The 19726-nt window shown below is 37.8% G+C and overlaps 1 protein-coding gene across 9 annotated transcripts in view; it reads left to right on the top strand.

The window, feature by feature from the left end:
- PARD3B (par-3 family cell polarity regulator beta) overlaps positions 1-19726 on the top strand; it is a 560921-nt gene that overhangs the window by 377675 nt on the left and 163520 nt on the right. For all 9 annotated transcript variants that reach the window (XM_088135640.1, XM_088135642.1, XM_088135644.1 and 6 more), the window contains one exon: positions 2972-3271. In XM_088135640.1, coding sequence (XP_087991766.1) covers positions 2972-3271 — 300 coding nt within the window. The remainder of the gene's footprint in view (positions 1-2971; positions 3272-19726) is intronic.

Genomic DNA, 19726 nt, shown 5'->3' with positions numbered 1-19726 from the left:
TTCATTTGAAGAGTATCTCCTTTTCTATCCTGGAATCTGTTCTTGTGTCTGAGTGACAACAATGAGGATGTTGCTTATTTATAATTAAAGACTTAAGATGATTATGAGTGTCCTTCTCAACTCAAAACCCAAACCCTAATCCTTTTATAACCGGTGTAGGCTTTCATGGCCAGTATCTGTTGGGCAGTGTTGAGCCTCAGGGTTTAGTGACCACGGTCTAGACAATACTGTGGCTGATCCTGATTGGTCATTTTGGTGGTGTTGGTTCCTGATTGGTCCTTGTTCATGCCAGCTTCTGATTGGCCATTTTTGGCATGCTGATTCCTGATTGGTTCTTCCTTTGCGCTGGGTTCTGGTTGGTTAGTCTGAGCATCTGAGTCCTGACTGGGTCCTCGTCCAGGCAAGTTTCTGATTTGCCTATTTTGGGGAGCTGATTCCTGGTTGGTCCTGCATTTGGGCAGTATCTTGGTGTGGTGCAGAGCCACGTGCCTGGTTACCTGCCCTGCAGCACCCTGCCTGGAGACCAAAATTGTGAATGCTAATACTACTTTTATTATAAGGTTGCAGTAACAGAATCTTGCAAGTCTGAATGCACCTCTCCATCTCTGCCTTTCCGTTCAAGAGAACTAGGGAGGGTCAAGTCTGAGGTGCTTTCTCAAATTACATTTCCTATTTTGGACTCAGATTTCTCTTGTCTGTCCATTGTTTTGGTTGCAGCTCTTCTTCCTGTTCCTCAAGGTTATTCTCACAGCTCATTACAGTTGGTTTTTGGAGAAAGGGGCTTGTATGGCTTTCTAACATTTGGACAATGGGTAGGGAGAAAGCACTGTCCATCCCTATGTTTGACAAAGCTAGACTTAACTGTGAGTCAGAGCCTATATGTGAGCCAGCTTAGAAAGTATCAGTGCTTACAATACATGGTATATAATTAGTCTGTTGAAGACACATTAAGAATTCATATGTAACCCATACGCAGACATATGATCCAGACAGCTACTTAGATGCCAATGATTCCTGCCCTGACCAGTGGCACTGTGATCTCCTTACTCATCTCCCCAAGACTTCTGCAGATTTCGGTAATATCAAGGCAGGAACAGATCAGTGCCTACTCTAGAGCTCATAACAACACAAGACCCCGTCTTTCCTTTCCCAGGTCTTCTGGCTTATGAAAGGGGAAATTTAAATCTCTGTATGTCTCATATTTCAAGAGGTAATGTGGCCATTTTCACAACTGTATTCGTTTGCAAGTTTTCCAACATGTCATTATCTACCCAGCAGAGAACTGGAGCCGGTAAAGGCTTCCTGTACCCGCACTATGAATGCCATACCATGATACATAAGTTGCCATTGTAAATGCCTGTTAATTTATATTTACACTTTGATTTTTAGATATACTAAAGCTCACAAGGTCTGAAGAAGCCTTCTGACTTCAGACTGCTTTTAATAAAATACCCTTCCATAAACAGTATGCAAGTGTTCTTTAAACTTGGTTTTCTGACCTTAATTTCTTCTCATGACTGCTCATATTCCTGGAGCATCTTTTCTGTTCTAGGCATTTTCCCTGTCTTCTACTAAATCCATTTTTGTTCTTATTTTTCATTCTCCTCCTCCTCCATGGTTCTTAATTTTTTTCTGCTACAGAAGGTGATAGTTTAACATTTGTTATTCTCTTACCATTTTCATACATCCTCTGTAGCTGTTTGTTTCCAGAACATTTTCTTGAGCTACAGAATTTAATAATGGTGGGTAAATCCTGACTTTTTAATTGGCAGCTTTCCTGTGCTTTAATCCTTCTCTTGCTTTTCATTCTCTGCTCTCTCTGCACCAGGCTCATCTGGCTGCTGTGATCTTTTCTGCTGCTTTAATTACGGAGTGAGGCAGCTGAACATTTAAGTTTCTTATTATTAACAGTGCCTTGTTTAAAGTTTCCAGCCACAAAGCAAACGATGAATCATCTGAATCTGACTAGGTTTGAAATTATACCTGGGTGTCTTCCTACCTCTCCTATTCCCAACAGATTACACAATGCCACTGATTATCAGCCGCATTTGTAATACCACTTAAAGATTTATCATAGTGGAATACTGCCAGTAATAGTATTTAATTCACTTACGTGTACCAATTCATCTCTGCCAGGCTTCTGTCCATTTTTTTACTGTATTATTCTCTCTCTAATCTCCACATAACGAGATATGATGTCCCCAATTTAAGTGTTGGGACAAAATGTAGAAAACCCTAGTAAATTGCTTTAGGTCTTTGACTTTTTACTCCACTAATTTCCATTTGCATTTGTATCTCACATTGCCACATTTCTCACAAATGAATTTAATATAGGTGATTTGTTAAGTTGGGAGGAAGATATGATAAAAGCGGCATTGGTAATATTGGCTAATTCAGATGCAAAAAAGAAGAACATATTTTAGGAGATATAGATAATTTAAAAGAGACTTCGTTAGATTTGCCTTTACTTCTCCATGTAACTTATGTTTGGCATTTCAGCCATGGCTCTGAAAACACTTGGAAGGGGATTAGATGTTTATTGTTGTGAATTATGGTGGATTTGTGATTATCTTGCCTGCTTAACATGTGCTGTTACATGTAGTCCTCATATAGCAGCTGCCTCATTTAGCAACCGTTTGCAGTTACGACAGTGATGAAAAAGTAACTTTGCGACCAACCCTTGCATTTACAACCTTCACAGGTCTATGAAGTAAAGGAAAGCTGAAGTAAGATTATAAGCACAGTCGTGGTTTCACTTAGCAACTGCTTTACTTAATGACCAAGTTGCTGGTCCCAATTGTGGTCACTAAACGAGGACTACCTGTATACTTTGACATTGTGATTTTAAAAGTCAAATGATTGTCACTGGCATTTGGCTTGCATATTAAATTGATCTAATCAAACTTTAATGAAGTAGGTTTCCTGTTTTAAGTTGGCAGTATGTACTGACATTAGTTGTTGTGTCTCCCAGGATTGGTGCAAAACATCAGGAACTACGTCAGAAGCAGATCAGAGGACTTCCTGAGTATTCCACAGTTTCTATGGGACCCCCACCTGATCTTGATGATGATGAGACAGACCCAAATTACGCACGAGTGAATCACTTCCGAAAAATATATGCAGATATCAGCTCCTACCAGCTTTCTTCTCCACCTGTTTCTGAAGCTTTTGGTGGGTGCAATAATCCTGCAGCACCTCTGGACAGGGACCACTTAGAAGGATTATATGCAAGGATAAACAAGCCATCCCATCAGCATGCTTCTGTTGAGAGGTAATACTCATGTCATGGGGAAAAAAACTAATGCATGTGTAAATATTTTTAAACATAACCATATTATATTAAATTAACATGGCAACATATTTGGAAGAATGAGTTTCACATACTGGCCATTTTCACAACATAGCAAACTTTCCATGCACCTTGGAATGTGTCTTCTTCCTTCACTCCCTCAGCATTCTCAAAAATGAAGAAGAGCTGTTGTTACCTTTGAAATGTATACCTTTTACCTTTGATTAAGTTGGGAGCTTCTGCTGAGCTTCTACAGCCCATGGCATCACTGTTTTCTATGAGAGGGACTTCCTACCTTGCCCTTTTATCTGTGCAAAGTTGCAGGATTTTATTACTGTCTCGGCCAGGTACAGCATTCACAATCAATCTTCTCTTTTCCCCAGTGCCTTCTTCTAATACCCTAGTGTGTGTTTATGATTTGTTAACAGTGAATGTCACTTTAGTCTCCACCTCCCAAACATACCCCACACAGAGAGAGAACAGTCCAAATGCAGGTTTAGCAATGTGCTACCATGCACCCAACTGCTTCAGAAGGCTTTCTGGTGCAGATTTGGCCCTGTCCTGCTATGATCCCAGTTGTTGTAGTTTTTTAACACAGGCTTAATGCTGTACAGCCATTGAGGTTCCATGTCATGGAACTTCAGTGGATAAACAGCATATTCATATTCTCTAATTCTAGAGTCATTTGCTTTTTTTTTAAAGAAGTGGGGGTCCCCTTGCTTCTGATCTATAATTTTACTCAAAGGGGCTGAATGATTTTAAATGATCAAGAATTTATAATTTAAATTTAATTTTAATTAATTTAATTTAATTTAATAAATTTATATTAAATGAATTTAAAATGAAACAAAATAAGTTTGCATCATTAGTAGATTCATTACTCAAAGTCATTATGAAATTGAAATTATTATCAAAAGGCTCTTCTTTCATAAACTTGACTTAATTGACCTGCCTCAAATTAAATTTCAGTGCAAACTGAGTAAGAAGTTTTCTTTCTGTTTTCTGAAGTTCTGTACCTTAACAGACTTTCGTGTTCAGGCTTTTGGGGAAGGGGAGGACATGATCATTTTATACCCATTTGCTAGAAAAACTTGTTGCTTATACAGTGTTTTACTATGTATGCTTACAGTTTACATTTTCCATATTCTGTGATATACACTTTCAATTAAGCCAGAGGAAGATCTGAGAATGATGGCATATTTATGCAGATTGCAAAACATGGCTTCAGAAAACAGATTACTTTTCAGGGTCTTTTGAATAATAAGCAGGGAGAAAGGAGCCATTTTTAATCCTTAATGTCAAATTTCTAGGCTGATAGCATTATTATTATATGACTGAAAGAAAGCGTGCGTCCCTAGTCACAGTCATGGAACCATAACAGTGAGATTCTGTCTTTGATGTGGCTTCCTGTGTTTAAACAAGACGTTTTTGAGGGACTCTGTGAAAGTGCAAACAAGACAAATAGCTGGAGGTAACTGAAGAGTGAGGAAGAAGTCACTACTGAGATGTGTGGAACTGTTTGGGAGAAAAAAGCATGCTTTGTTTATCTCAATTTTTGGAAGAAGAGAACTGTATTGAACTGAGATTTGTTTTTGGCAACTTCAACATTTCTTTATATCCAACTTTGTTTATTTCAATCACTGTAAAAATTTAAATATTTTAGCTCTCTGAGTGTCTATTGTTCATATTATAGACTTAAGCTTTAGTCAATTAGGCCATATACTACATTACTTATATAATTGATTATGAAAGGTGGCAAAGATAACTGATTGAGGCTGAACCATGGTCTACCCTCATCTGAGAAATCTGGATAATAATAAAAGCATATTCATCCCATGATGCCTTTGGTAAAATATTTTAACCCATAGTTTTACCTTTAATGTTAGTCCAATATGGTTTTTGTATTTGGAGTTTTATTATTATTTGTTAAGTTTTTCCAAGTGTTTAAAGTGCAAGATACTTTTGAAAATGCCGGGGGTTTTTATTGAGCTTTTGTTGAATCTTTATTCTGATTGGGGCTTCCTGCCGTTTTTCTATTTTGTGAGCTGCCCAGAGTTGTGGTTACAATACGAACAGCTACGTGAGCCCTTTTCATTTATTTGTGTGTGTGTGTGTGTGTGTGTGTGTTCCTTTTTCAGACCTAGGCATCCTGGAAAAGTTTTATGGGTTTTTGTAAAATGACTGGTTGGGGTGGACTGCTCATTCATGAAGCAGTTGTTACATTAGGTGTGGAGGAGTTAAAAAATATCTGTTTTACAGAAAGTGAGGCTTCTCAAGCTAAAAGAGAAAATGGGGTGTGAGTACCAGCTGTTTCTGAGCCTCAAAACCCAAAACATTTGAATACATCATTCTCTCTCTTGTTCCTCATCTTCTGTACAAATACTTCCTTGAACGCAACCGCACCACATAAGATCCACTTACTCCATTCATGTACTTTCTGTAAGGACCACCTCTTTCAAAATCATTCTGTCTCTCACCCACAGGCTTAAATATGGTGACTCTATTATCGTAACATTTAGAATGTGGCTGACAGGTCATAATTTCATAGGATAATGTCTTTTTAGCATAAGCTTTTCTTGCATGGATTCAGACCACTTTTTACCACAGCCCCAAATTTCTAAAAGTTAGATACATACACACTATGGTTTGCTACATGAGAATCCTGATCTTTTAAGACACCTGCTTATAGTAGCCTTCTGATCCTAAAATATTCAGCAAATAATTCCTTTAAAAATGAAGAACACACCAAGAAAGGAAGAATAAAGAGTCAAAATAGGACAGTAGAACCTTAAACTAGTGTTTTTCAAACTCAATAATTTTATGCTGGCTGGGGAATTCTGGGAGTTGAAGTCCACACATCTTGCTGAGGTTGAGAAACATTGCCCTAGACTATCCTTCCTGGTGAAATTACCCCTGCCACACCTGATCAGGTAGAAGTGGGGAAAGTCCACTTAAACTCTGGCTTGAGTTCAGGCATCATGGTTTTAGATGCATGTACAGGAAACTTGGTCTCAGACCCACAGTTTAAGCCCAGAATTGAGATGTAAATTCCAGTTTAGAAATTGCTGCTTTTGTTTTCTCTCTAAGACCCCCATTTGGAAATGAACAGCTGTCATTGTGATATATCACACAAAAGCATAACTAGTCCAACTGAGTTCATTGAGAAATTTGAAAAGTTATTGCTGGCAAGGATTCCACGCCCCCCCCCCCAGTGAAAAATAGTTTAAAAATAATTCACTGGTATTTATTAAAAACATAATAGAAAACATAGAAAAAATGTTCATCTCTGTTTATATTTCCATTTTAGACAAAACCCCATGATGCCCTTTAAACAAAAGTAGGTTTTATTTCTTCCATCAGGCAGCTCTGTAATAAGAATGTTAACTTTTTATGTTTGTGCACATTATTTTTTTTTAATTTGCCATTTAATTTTAAATGCTAATATGATTGTGAGTAATTAAAAAGCCAAAATTGACTATGAGGTTAGTAAGCTACAAGAATGGGAAAAGGGAGATCATTATGCCTCTGTTCGTGGATAGCTATTTGCAAAACAACTGATAATGTGCAAAATGAAGATTTTATAAGTGGCATTTTAAATGAATGGTTAATGGCTTGAAGATTAATTAAATAGAGTTGTTCCAAAGAGAACCTGCTAAAATCTTGTTTATAGGCCAGTCACTTGCAAAGTGAAAGCTCAGAAAAGCTGTGCTACTTCCATTTTGCAGACAAACCATTTACAGTGTTTTATTCCTTGAACCTTTTGATTACCTTTCCAAAATGCATAGGTTTCTTAATTAATATGTGCAAGGTCAGAAAAGCTTTAATGCAGAATATGTTAAGATAAGTAAGTGACATAAAACAAATTATAGGGCTTTGAATTTATTCTTTGACCGGTATTACATTTGCTAATCATGAGTGTTCTGGGGATGGTGCAGAGAATCAAAACATTGCTGTTTGTGAGAGCTACAAAAATGCAATATCCCTGGAATGAAAGTGCTAGCTTGGGGAAAATATTTGGATTTCAAGGCAGCTGCATATTTTATGTCATTTTATTTATTGTGCAATAATATGGCTGCCTGGAAAAACCATTACAATGAACTGTTCATTCCTAGACTATACTCAAACATGCAGTTCACCACAGATGTTGTGAGTATATTGAACTGTTGGAAGGGTAACTATAGCACCAAAAGAGAAATAATGCATATTTGTGGCAGAGTTCTTTCCACTGTACAATTTGTACATCTCTAGATGTTATGTATATATTCTGGCTCTCTTTGCTGTTTCAGACCAAACCAGGGAGCATAAATTTCTTGGTTCTTCAGTGGAGGAGTCATTTCTCTTTATGTGTCATGTTTATTATTAGAAAAACTGACAATTATAATTTCATGGCTTGGTTATATGAAGGATAAATGAGGAATCTGCTATTGCAAATGTAGTTTTTCTCTCTCTCTGATTTTGTACCTATCTATAGCACAGCCAAACAGTGGATTTGCTCAAATTGCCTTTGAGTAACTCTATGATGCAGTAAATAAATGATAATCATGAACACTGGAAAACTGATATTCCTATTCCCAAAAGGGGAAGCGTTTGTGGACGTGAATTATAAACTGACTCACTTTCCTATTTATTGGAGAAGCATAATATAAAGCTATTTTCAAACTTGAGTTCTTCCCTGTAGTGATTACTGTAATATGATTAAACAGAGATGTCGGGCCTAGATCTTCCATCTATATCCAAATATATACTCTAGTTGACCAGGTGATCTCATAAACACAAGGTCAGTATGGCGCAACCAAAAGAGTCCCCTGGCATTTACTGCATGCCACTTTCTGTGAAAGATTTGTTAAGGCAGTAATGGAAAATCTTAATGCATGAATTGGAAGAAGAGAAGGACACGTACAATGATGACTAAGATGACACCAAGCTGGAAAGAGCTGAAATATGCTTCCAGAATCCCACATTTTTTTTACCAAAACTTTTATTAAGATATATAAAAAATACAGTTAAAATACAAATCAGAAAGTATAGAAGAGAGAGAAGATAGAACTAAAAGAAAAAGACAAAAACTAAAAGAGTGAGATCAAGTAGAAAGATGAAACAGAAAGTGATTTCCAACTATCTCCAGAATGAGTACAAATTAAAAAAAAAAAAAAATCTCTTACCACTATTTAATCCTGATTCACATTATTTCTGTTAACACAAACCATCTGATCATTAAATCCCACAATCAAAGCTTCGTTTTTTCCCAACCTAAGCACGTAATCTAGGAAGGGTTGCCAGGAGGAGACAAATTTAGAATCCCACATTTTTAAGATGAGGGACACTTTTTTCGGTTACTTTGTCTGATATTAAGGCAATTTTCTCACTGTATACTATGTCTTAGTTTTAAAAGAGAAAAAGACAAATTGTAAACAAATACTGTATCTATAATAATTGTTAGTATTTTATGTGCATATTATATGGTGAGTAATATTTGAAGACCATAAAAACTCATGCTGTAGCACAGCATCTTTTTATTTTTTTACTGAAGTTCAGAGTCAATGCATATCTTCTATCATGACACTGGCTGACCATTCATAATTAATCATAAATTAATTATGCATTATATAAAATAACTCTTCCTAATCATGATCTCTCTATATAGTGGTACTTAAAAGTTTGTGAACCCTTTTGAATTTTCGATATTTCTGCATAACTATGACCAAAAACAAATATGTAGCTTTGGATCATTTTCCTCAATAAATAAATGAAAAAGTATAGTGTGTTTGATTCATTTGTTTAATTGGGTTCTCTTTATGTAGAGAACAGACCATGTTTTAGGTCATATTTATGCATAGATATGGAAAATTCAAAAGGGTTCACAAACATTTAAGCACCACTGTAGTCCCACACTGAAAGCTGAACATGCTAATGGAATCTATGGGTGGGGAAGACGTTGCATTGGATTCAGAGATCCCAGTTAAGCTGGGTGCAGTTGAGTTGGTAAGAAAATGATTCATATCAAAAGTATCCTCTGAATCATATACGTTCTGATGACATAAAGTGGTAGGAAAGGAGAGGATGTGCAGCCTTATAACATCAGCCAATGAGGATTCAAAGCTGTATTATATGAAATTTGATACAGATAATAAAGTCTCTTGAGATCATTTGCACCTCCCCAAATTTTGTATTTAAAGTTCTTGCTGCAGCAGCAGTGAGCATGGGAGCGTTATCTGTCATGCATGAGTCTATTAAAAGCTGCACCTTTTTGTACAGTAGTTACCACTATGAGAAAGAAGAAAAAATGATAAGCCTTTTGGTTTACATATCCTTAGTCCACAGCTGTGTTATGTTTCTCATTCTCCTCCAGCAGAAAGAATGTCCTGCTAGGGCAAAATATGTATTTTTCTCAGTATTAATTTACCAATCTACTATCTAACTAAAACAGAAAATTATGGGGAGAGGCATTTTTGTGGTTGATTGTGTCACCTCGATTGGATTGATTTGACTTTATGTGTCAAATAAAGTGACCACATAGATTTATGTGGTCTTAGTGATGATCTGCTTCTAACCTGGTCTTTCAGGTCTTCCAATGATGTACTCATCACCCTTGTAACTGAGTCCATCCAAGTGCTAGTCTGCAACATATTTCTTGACGGCTTGTTCCTTTACTGTTGATGGTTGATCCTAAATGGCTGTAGCTATCCACCACTCCAATATATTTTTTGTCAATTCTGGTTATTGTACCTATTGTCATTAGTTTGGTCTTGCTTATATTTAATTTTACCATTTTTTCACTGTGCTCCTTGACTTTTATTTCTAAAACTTGCAGATCCTTTGCATTTTCAGCCATCGGGGTACCATCATCAGCATAGCACAGGTTACTGATGTTTCTTCCTGCAGTTTTAAAATCACACTCATCTTCTTCCAATCCAGCTTCCCTTAATATATATTCGATATATAGGTTGAATAAGGGGAGAGTATACAGGTAGTCCCCGGGTTAAGAATGTTCAAGTTACAGATGACCCATAGTTAAGAGCGGAGCCTATTGTAGCAAAATTCAAGTTAATATACAATGGTTCAAGTTCATTACACAATACTACTTATAAAGTATTATACAACAATACTGGGGACTACCTGTACAGCCTTGTCACGCTCCTTTGCCAACCTGAAGCCAGTCTGTTTTGCCATGTGCTGTCCGTACTGTGGATTCCTGGCCTGTACTGTATATAAGTTTCTCATGAGGACAATGAGATGTTCTGGGATTCCCATTTTTCTAAGCACATTCCACAGCCTGACATGATCAAAACAATCAATGGCCTTTCTATAATCAGTGAAGCACTTACTGGCTTCTTTTTGGTATTCTTTGGCTTTCTCAATTATCCAGTGGGCATCAGCAATAATATCTCATGTTCCTTGCCCTTTTCTAAAGCGAGCTTGAATGTCTGGCATCTCTTTTTTTATGTAGGACTCTAATCTGCATTGTACAGATATTGTACAATAGTTTGTACATTCTGTTAAATCTCCTTTTTTATATATTGGAAAGTAGATTGATTCTTCCAGTCTGTTGCCCGCTGTGTCATTCTCCAGATTTGCTAGAATAGCTTGGTTGGAACTTTTATTGATTCTTCTGTTGCTTGCCCTATTTCTGTGGGTATTCCATCAGCTCCTGTAGCTTTCCATCTGGATAATGACAAGAGTGCTAATCTAACTTCATATTCTAGTACCAGAGGTTCTGGTAAATAGGGAATATCTTCTAAGGTATCTTGGATGTTGACATCTCTAAAGTATTTCAGTATACTCCTTCCATCTTCCCTTGATCTCCTTTGAATCAGTTACTATCTGTCCATTGGTATCCTTTAGCATACCAATTCAAGGTTGGAATCCCCTTCTGAGTTCAGAGATCTTTTCTAAGACTTTCTTTGTTTTTTCATATTTTCTGTTTCCATCTTCAATGTCTTTACAGATATTGTTGTAGTACTGCTCTTTGTCTCTTCTTACAGCTCTCTGAAACTCTTTAAATTCCTTTCTGAGATTTTTGTCTTTCTTGGCTTTGACTTCTCTTCTCTTCTTAGCAATTTCTACAATTTGTTCTGACATCCAGTTTGCTTTCTTCTCTTTCTTCTTTTTTGGCAGTCTCTTTTCACAGTCATCCTTAACAACTTCTTTAAGTTCATTGCATAATTCCTCTCCTTTTCTATCAATGAGGTTCCGGACTTCAAAGCAATTCCTGATGTTCTCCTTGAAAATGGTGGATATATGTTCAAGATCATATAGTGGAAACTAACTTACATCTTCTCTTTTACCTGAACCTGGAACTTGCACATAAGCCGTTTATGATCTGTTCCACAGTCAGCACCTGGCCATGTCTTTGATGCTATAATTGAACTCCTCTACTTCCTTTTACAATAATATAGTCAATTTGATTTCTACATACTTCATCTGGTAATGTCCATGTATAGAAATGTCATTTTGGTTGTTTGAAGGCAGTGTTAGCTATGAAGAAATCATTGGAGTGACAGGAATTGATAAGTCGGTCTCCTGCTTCATTTTGGTTTCCTAAGCCATACAATCCAATCAATCAATCAATCAATTTTATTAGGGTCATCAACCAGTACAAGTGGCAATTCTATAAAGGTATACAGCTTGAGTCTAAAAAGTGATAAACCAAGTAAAATCAAATAGATTTAAAGTTATAAGTTCCAGTTAGTATTAAAATACATTTATATCACAATCTGAATGAGCTCCTTAATCAAAATTAAATACAATCATCTTAATTTATATTATAGTAACTAGTATTTTGTTGGATATAAACATATATAAGAGTAAACGTAAATATAATATATAAGATATGATATATATACAGCAAAAGTTATTAAAAGGGTATGTTACTGCAATTTTCCAATAATAATCTGACGGATCTTCACTGCAGCTGCACAGAACCTGGCTACCTAGTCTGTATCTTTACGCCCAGGATATTTGTTGTTCAAGGGTAAAATTAATTTACTCCAGGGCGCTTTATAAAGAGGACAACAAAGAAGAACGTGGTCTGTAGTTTCTACCTCTCCAATGTCACAAGAGCGCCACCTTGCCACTAATGGAATTTTTTTTATATCTGCCATCCAGCACTGCAGAGGGAGAGCATGGCTTCGGGCTAAGGAAAAAGCTTTCCAATGACTAGGAATTTCAAGCTGAGTAAGGTAGCAGCAGTGATGATAAATCTACTATTCATTGGAAATAGGAAATAAGGAGCCTTCCCTAAATCCGCTTGGCACTCTATATCTTTTGCCTTTGCTTCAAGGCCAATTTTGCCTGTTCATATTCCATCCTCAGAATGAGAGTCGTGGAAAATCCTAGCTTTGAGAAACTAAGATCAGTGTCCTTTTTCCAGGAAGATTGGAAATTATCTTGAGAGTTAAGTGGCGCTAAACCTTGAGGATAATACTTGAGCTTTAGCCAAAGGTTCAGAGAAGCTAGGCAAACTCTTGCCTCCACTTTTATCATACCTACTTTGAGTCGACGATAAGCATTTGACACACATCTGGGCATTTGGAGGGCCACTCTGATAAATTTTGATTGGACTCTTTCCAGGGATGTAATACTTGAAGTTGGAGAGCCAACAAAGGACCTGTAAAGGAGCTGGGCTGACGACTTAGCCTGGAAGAGTTTAAGAGCTGCTGGTACATAGTACCCTCCTTTGCGCCCAAAGAATTTTAGGATAACATTCGCTGATCTTTGTCCAGAATCGGTAACATAATCACAGTGGGCTTTCCTCGATCCCATAGCGTGCGTAACTACACCTAAATACTTGCAGTTAGTCACTTGCTCTATTCTGTGTCCATTTATATCCTAGGGATGGAATTTTGGCCTTTTAGCAAAGGCCATGATCTTGGTTTTCTGATAATTTATTTCCAGCTGATTGTTGATATAGTATCAGGCCAGAGTTCTCAAAGCTCTGTTAAGGCCTGTAGGTGTCCTGGAGATTATAACCACATTGTCTGCATAAAGTAGCAAGGCAATACTTTGGTCCCCTAATTTAGGGGGGTGAAAATCCGGGTGATTTAGACATCTTACCTATATAAAAGTTGAAAAGTAGAGGAGCCAAAATACAATCCTGTTTCACCCCCTTTTGTACTTTAATGGGCTTTGAAAGGATCCATGCCTGTTACATCTGACCTTAAGGACCGTATTGGAATATAGAGCATGAATTAAATGGAGGAGCCTACTGTCTATTGAAGCAGCTTCCAGCTTCTCCCACAACTTGGTCCTAGATACAGAGTCAAAAGCTGCCTTTAGGTCTATAAAGGCAGTGTACAATCATGTTGTGCTGGTACAATATTTTTCAGTTAGATGCTGGAGAACCAAACATTGTTCAGTCATTCCTCTACCCTCTCTGAAGCCAGACTGCTCATCCACTATCAAATTTCCCTGATCCAACCAATCCTTGAGTTTTCCGTGAAGATGTCTAGTGTAAAGCTTGCTAATTATGTTTAGTAGACTAATAGGCCTGTAATTTGCAAGGTCATCTATCTTCCCTTTTTTAAAAATTGGGACTATAATAACCAAGCCCCAGTCCTCTGGGATTCGCCCCGTATTATCAATATAGGTAAAAAGCTATGCTAAAATTGGGATCCACCATTCTACATTATTCTTTAAAATTTCCGCTGGAATAAAGTCCATCCCCGGAGCCTTCCCTTTTCTGAATTGTCCAATAAGAGACTTGATTTCAGATGCTGATACTGGAGGCCACAATCCAACTACATTTTCTTCTCTAATGTTTCCAACTTTGGCATTCCGGTCCCTAATCACAAACAGCACATCTTGCTTGCACGTTCTGTTGATTTCATATTGAAATTGATCATAAAACTCATCAACCTCCTCTTCTTCTGCATTGGTGGTTGGAGCATAAACTTGAATGATCATCATATTAAATGGTTGTCCACAAAGCCTAATTAATATTATTTGGTCACTGATTGCATTGTAGCCAAATACTGTACTGTTCTTGCTATAACCTCCCTTGCTATAAAAGCAACCCTATTCCTTCTTTGTTTTTCATGTCCTGAGTAATAAACAGTATGATCTTCTGACTGAAAATGTCCGATATCAGTCCATCTCACTTTGCTGAGGCCTAAGATGTCAATTTGTAGTCATTTCATCTTTCACTATGTTCAGCTTTCCCATGCTCATGCTTCTTATGTTCCATGTTCCTACTGTAATTCTATCTTTGCAGCTTTGGATTTTCTTTTGCTGTACTGTATGGCAACATCAGCAACTAGATGTCCCAAAGGCTTTAATCTAGCCACATCATAAACAACATTAGTACTCTGAAAGATCCTCAGCATTTCCTCAGTAGGATGTTGAGTACCATCCAACCTGAGGGGCCCATCATCTAGCACTACATCATCAGTCATTTTATATTTTCTATCCATGTGGTTTTCTTGGTAAAAATACAAGAGTGGTTTACCATTGCCTTCTCCCACATAGTGTAATTGATGCCTTTGCCATTATCACTAAAGTGATCTCTGCCTTGTCGGCCCATTATAGCCTCCAGCTTCTTCCTGTATCCCTGCTGCCCAGTATAGGTGCCTGCTTGCTTTAGCTGGGCAACTGAGTTGTCCTTCATGCCTTGGATGACCCTGCTGGGAATATATACTCTCGGCATACACTCCCAGTGTTCTTCACTCATCCCTCCCAGGAACACACACACACACCCCAGCACTATGAGGCAGCACAGCAGGACTTGGGGGGCAGAGTATCACCTTACCTAAATCTAATTCCAGAAAAAAAGAGGCAGCAGGCATGCTTCTTTAAGAAGGGGCAATTCCATTGTTAAAACAACCAAATACGGCCAGCCGTGTTGCAGATAGTGGTGTGTAAAACATTATGACAGTTTCATTGTTTGCTTGAAGAAGGTTGGAATCCACTGCTTTATTAGCTACGACCAAAAGCAAGGATAAATAATATACTAATTGAAAATACAGAACTACAGTGGGGCAAAAAAGTATTTAGTCAGCCACCAATTGTGCAAGTTCTCCCACTTAAAAAGATGAGAGAGGCCTGTAATTTTCATCATAGGTATACCTCAACTATGAGAGACAAAATGGGGGAAAAATCCAGAAAATCACATTGTCTGATTTTTAAAGAATTTATTTGCAAATCATGGTGGAAAATAAGTATTTGGTCAATATCAAAAGTTCATCTCAATACTTTGTTATATATCCTTTGTTGGCAATGACAGAGGTCAAACATTTTCTGTAAGTCTTCACAAGGTTTTCACACACTGTTGCTGGTATTTTGGCCCATTCCTCCATGCAGATCTCCTCTAGAGCAGTGATGTTTTGGGGCTGTCGCTGGGCAACACAGACTTTCAACTCCCTCCAAAGGTTTTCCATGGGGTTGAGATCTGGAGACTGGCTAGGCCACTCCAGGACCTTGAAATGCTTCTTACGAAGCCACTCCTTCATTGCCCAGGCGGTGTGTTTGGGATCATTGTCATGCTGAAAGACCCAGCCACGTTTCATCTTCAATGCCCTTGCTGATGGAAGGAGGTGTTCACTCAAAATCTCACGATACATGGCCCCATTCATTCTTTCCTTTACACGGATCAGTCGTCCTCCCTTTGCAGAAAAACAGCCCCAAAGCATGATGTTTCCACCCCCATGCTTCACAGTAGGTATGGTGTTCTTTGGATGCAACTCAGCATTCTCTCTCCTCCAAACACGACGAGTTGAGTTTAGACCAAAACGTTCTACTTTGGTTTCATCTGACCATATGACATTCTCCCAATCCTCTTCTGGATCATCCAAATGCTCTCTAGCAAACTTCAGACGGGCCCGGACATGTACTGGCTTAAGCAGGGGGACACATCTGGCACTGCAGGATTTGAGTCCCTGGCGGCGTAGTGTGGTACTGATGGTAGCCTTTGTTACTTTGGTCCCAGCTCTCTGCAGGTCATTCACTAGGTCCCCCCATGTGGTTCTGGGATTTTTACTCACCGTTCTTGTGATCATTTTGACCCCATGGGGTGAGATCTTGCGTGGAGCCCCAGATCAAGGGAGATTATCAGTGGTCTTGTATGTCTTCCATTTTCTAATTATTGCTCCCACAGTTGATTTCTTCACACCAAGCTGCTTGCCTATTACAGATTCAGTCTTCCCAGCCTGGTGCAGGTCTACAATTTTCTTTCTGGTGTCCTTCGACAACTCTTTGGTCTTGGCCATAGTGGAGTTTGGAGTGTAACTGTTTGAGGTTGTGGACAGGTGTCTTTTATACTGATAACAAGGTCAAACAGGTGCCATTACTACAGGTAACAAGTGGAGGACAGAGGAGCCTCTTAAAGAAGTAGTTACAGGTCTGTGAGAGCCAGACATCTTGCTTGTTTGTAGGTGACCAAATACTTATTTTCCACCATGATTTGCAAATAAATTCTTTAAAAATCAGACAATGTGATTTTCTGGATTTTTTTCCCCATTTTGTCTCTCATAGTTGAGGTATACCTATGATGAAAATTACAGGCCTCTCTCACCTTTTTAAGTGGGAGAACCTGCACAATTGGTGGCTGACTAAATACTCTTTTGCCCCACTGTATATATTGCCCTAGAAAAGCAAATGTCTAGAAAAGATACATAGCTTCTTCCCAGTCCTTAGGATGTTCAAGTCTTCTTCCTATTTGACAAAATATGTTTTTAGTAACCTCACACAGATTTTCTCTTCCCCAGCCTTCCCAACCTTGTATCTTCCCAATGTGTTGATTTCAGTTAGACAATTTTGAGTCTGAGTAGTTATTCCCATTCAAAACAATGTAAACTGAAGTATATTAAGTTCCAGAAACCTAAGGGGAAATGGCTCCTGTATGACATTTAACTGTGATTTTTGCCGGTGTTTATCTGCCTGTTTTTGAGCAAGAAATTAAATTCATTTGTAGCATTTTATTGAGAAAAGGAGACTCATTCTGTCAATTTCTAGTGTTTTTTCATGAGAGTTTGTTAATATTTTCTCCAATATTCCAATGCATGATTCCAAGTACTTACTGTAGTTGCCTTTTAGCAGAAAAAATCTTCATAAACGAGCTATGGAATCAATGCCTACCCCGTAATTAGAGAAATAATTTAGTAATTTCTGATCAGCTAAAAAGGAAAATGTCTACATAGAAACCCAGCCCCCAGGATAAATATATCAAGAATAAAACATTAAGAACGGTAACATTGTGGAAAAGCTACATATGGCTCACCATTATGGATTTATAAAGGTTTATTTTTATAGATCGGCAGCATCAATACCTCCAAAGGTATTTCTATTGTATTTCTACAAATAGATGGTAGGGGAGTAGTATGATATGTAGTAGTACAAGGTGTCCAAATATGAAGTTCTGTTCGCCTAGAATTAACAGCTATTAAAAATGCACAGATAGACTTGGCACCTGTAGTGAAACGGAATCTTGGATGAGTAGCTGCAGGCAACTTTGAGTCCTATGAAAGTGACAGTTAAATAAATAAATAAATACATACATACATACATACATACATACATACATACATACTTTGTGAACTTGGGGAGGTAGGTACAGAGAAGAGATGTATATTTTGTGCTCTTCACCATTTTGAGACACTTCATATTCCATAGATCAGGTGTGGTCAGTTACATGTTCCTGGGCCACAAACATGTTCCTGATTTGGGGAATATCACAAACGGAATTATTTGCAATGAAATTTCATTGCAATTTTTCATAGTTTTACAGCTGTGATGACTGTAATGCCCAGTGATAAGTTTGCCTTTTCCCCCCCCCAGCTCTGTTTATGATAGCTTTTTTGCCCTATGTCCTCGAAATCATTTTAAGGTACTTATAAGCAATTGGAACTGTATTATCTGGCCAATTAAGATTGGTTATTCCATGGTAGATTGCTACATTGTACATACCGTACACTGAATCTTATTGCTGTTTTACTGTTCATTCATCCCATTTGAATTTTCTTCCTGATTTTCTGCATTTCACCTTCTTGAATATGCTATAATCTGCAAATTCACCACTGATGCACAAATTGGAATCATCAATTCATTCATTTATAGAAAGTAAAGAGCCCCTGGTCTCATGTTAATTTCTATAAAAGTTCATATCCCAGTTCTCCTAGATGCCTTTTTATAAATGATGTCTAAGCCCTCCTCCAAATAATCTGAAAAGAGGAGTGATCATAATAATCTGTAAGTAGTATTAAAGTAAATGTCACTCCCTTTCAAGAAGCCATGCTGATGAATCTTCAGCAAGGCCATTTCTTCTCTGTATATATCAATTCTAGTTAATAATGCTTCTACTGTAGACCAGAAGTAAGCCTAATGTGTCTGTAATGCCATAAATCCTCGCAGATCACTTTTTTAAAATGGCGACACTCTCCTCCAATTATCTGAAAAGAAGGATGATCATAATAAATGGCGAATTACAAAATAATGCTGTAGAATCAGATTGCTTCCATAAGAAAAATCCTCAACTGTGTCTACTTTAGAACTTACAAATTATCTCAAAAACTTTTAAAATTGCCCTTTAAACAATAAAGCATTTCAGCTCCTCCGACACTCTTGGCTTGTTCTTTGGCTTTCCTGAAATACCCTTGTACTGCCTTAGTCCTGCTGAAACAACACAAATTTGTTAATGGTGTAACTATGATCTAAAGCAAGATGGAGTTGGGGCGCTGCATCTCCATGCCATATAGCCATGCCCTGAGGATGAGCTGGAGACCAAATCCTGCAAGGCTTCAGTTCACCTAGCAACCTGTGCATTAAGCTTTAGAAGTACAACAGTATCACAAGCTTTTATTCATGAGGATATCTTTCAGTCATTTTTTCTCATTTTCCTGTCTCCTCATTCTCCTGTTGCCATGATCCTTCTTCCCATCCTACAGGTCACTTCATCCTTCATTGCATAGCTGTCACGTATTGTTACTGCAATGTATGCCCCTCCCTGTCAATTCATTCCCAAGGGAATTAGAGCTTTTGTATTTTGCAAGCGAAGCTGCAGAGGAGAATACAGTAGTGGGCAGTGAGGTGTCAATATTTTGTACTGTCTTTACAAATAATCTGAATCATCAGCCCTACTGACAGACCATTGTTGTGCTTGATTCTCCTCATTCATTTAAAATTTAAATCATGATACATTATAATTTTCAGTGTAATAGTTACTTCAGGGTGTTGTCTGTCAACTCAGTAATCACCGAAAACATAGCCAATGCAAGCTTCTGAAATTTATCAGCTCTAAACACTGCTGCCTTTGGGCTCTTAAGCATATTCAGCCCAAGATGTGAGTCTACCTCATAACTAGATAGCAGCCTTCTGTAATGATTAAAATGTGTCAAAGGGGATGCATTTAATTTATTGGGAGTGGGGAGAGATAGCTTGTACATGCAGTGGAAGGATCCTACCCTAAGTGTTACAAATTAACTCTTTGAGTCTTGAAGAGAATCTTGAAAG

Source organism: Python bivittatus, unplaced genomic scaffold, assembly GCF_059951505.1.
Source record: "Python bivittatus isolate LINGU-HERP-01145 unplaced genomic scaffold, Pbiv_v1 ctg000200_np1212, whole genome shotgun sequence".
Lineage (NCBI taxonomy): Eukaryota > Metazoa > Chordata > Lepidosauria > Squamata > Pythonidae > Python > Python bivittatus.
Note: the sequence above shows the minus strand (reverse complement) of the source record. Positions and strands in the feature narration are given on the sequence as shown.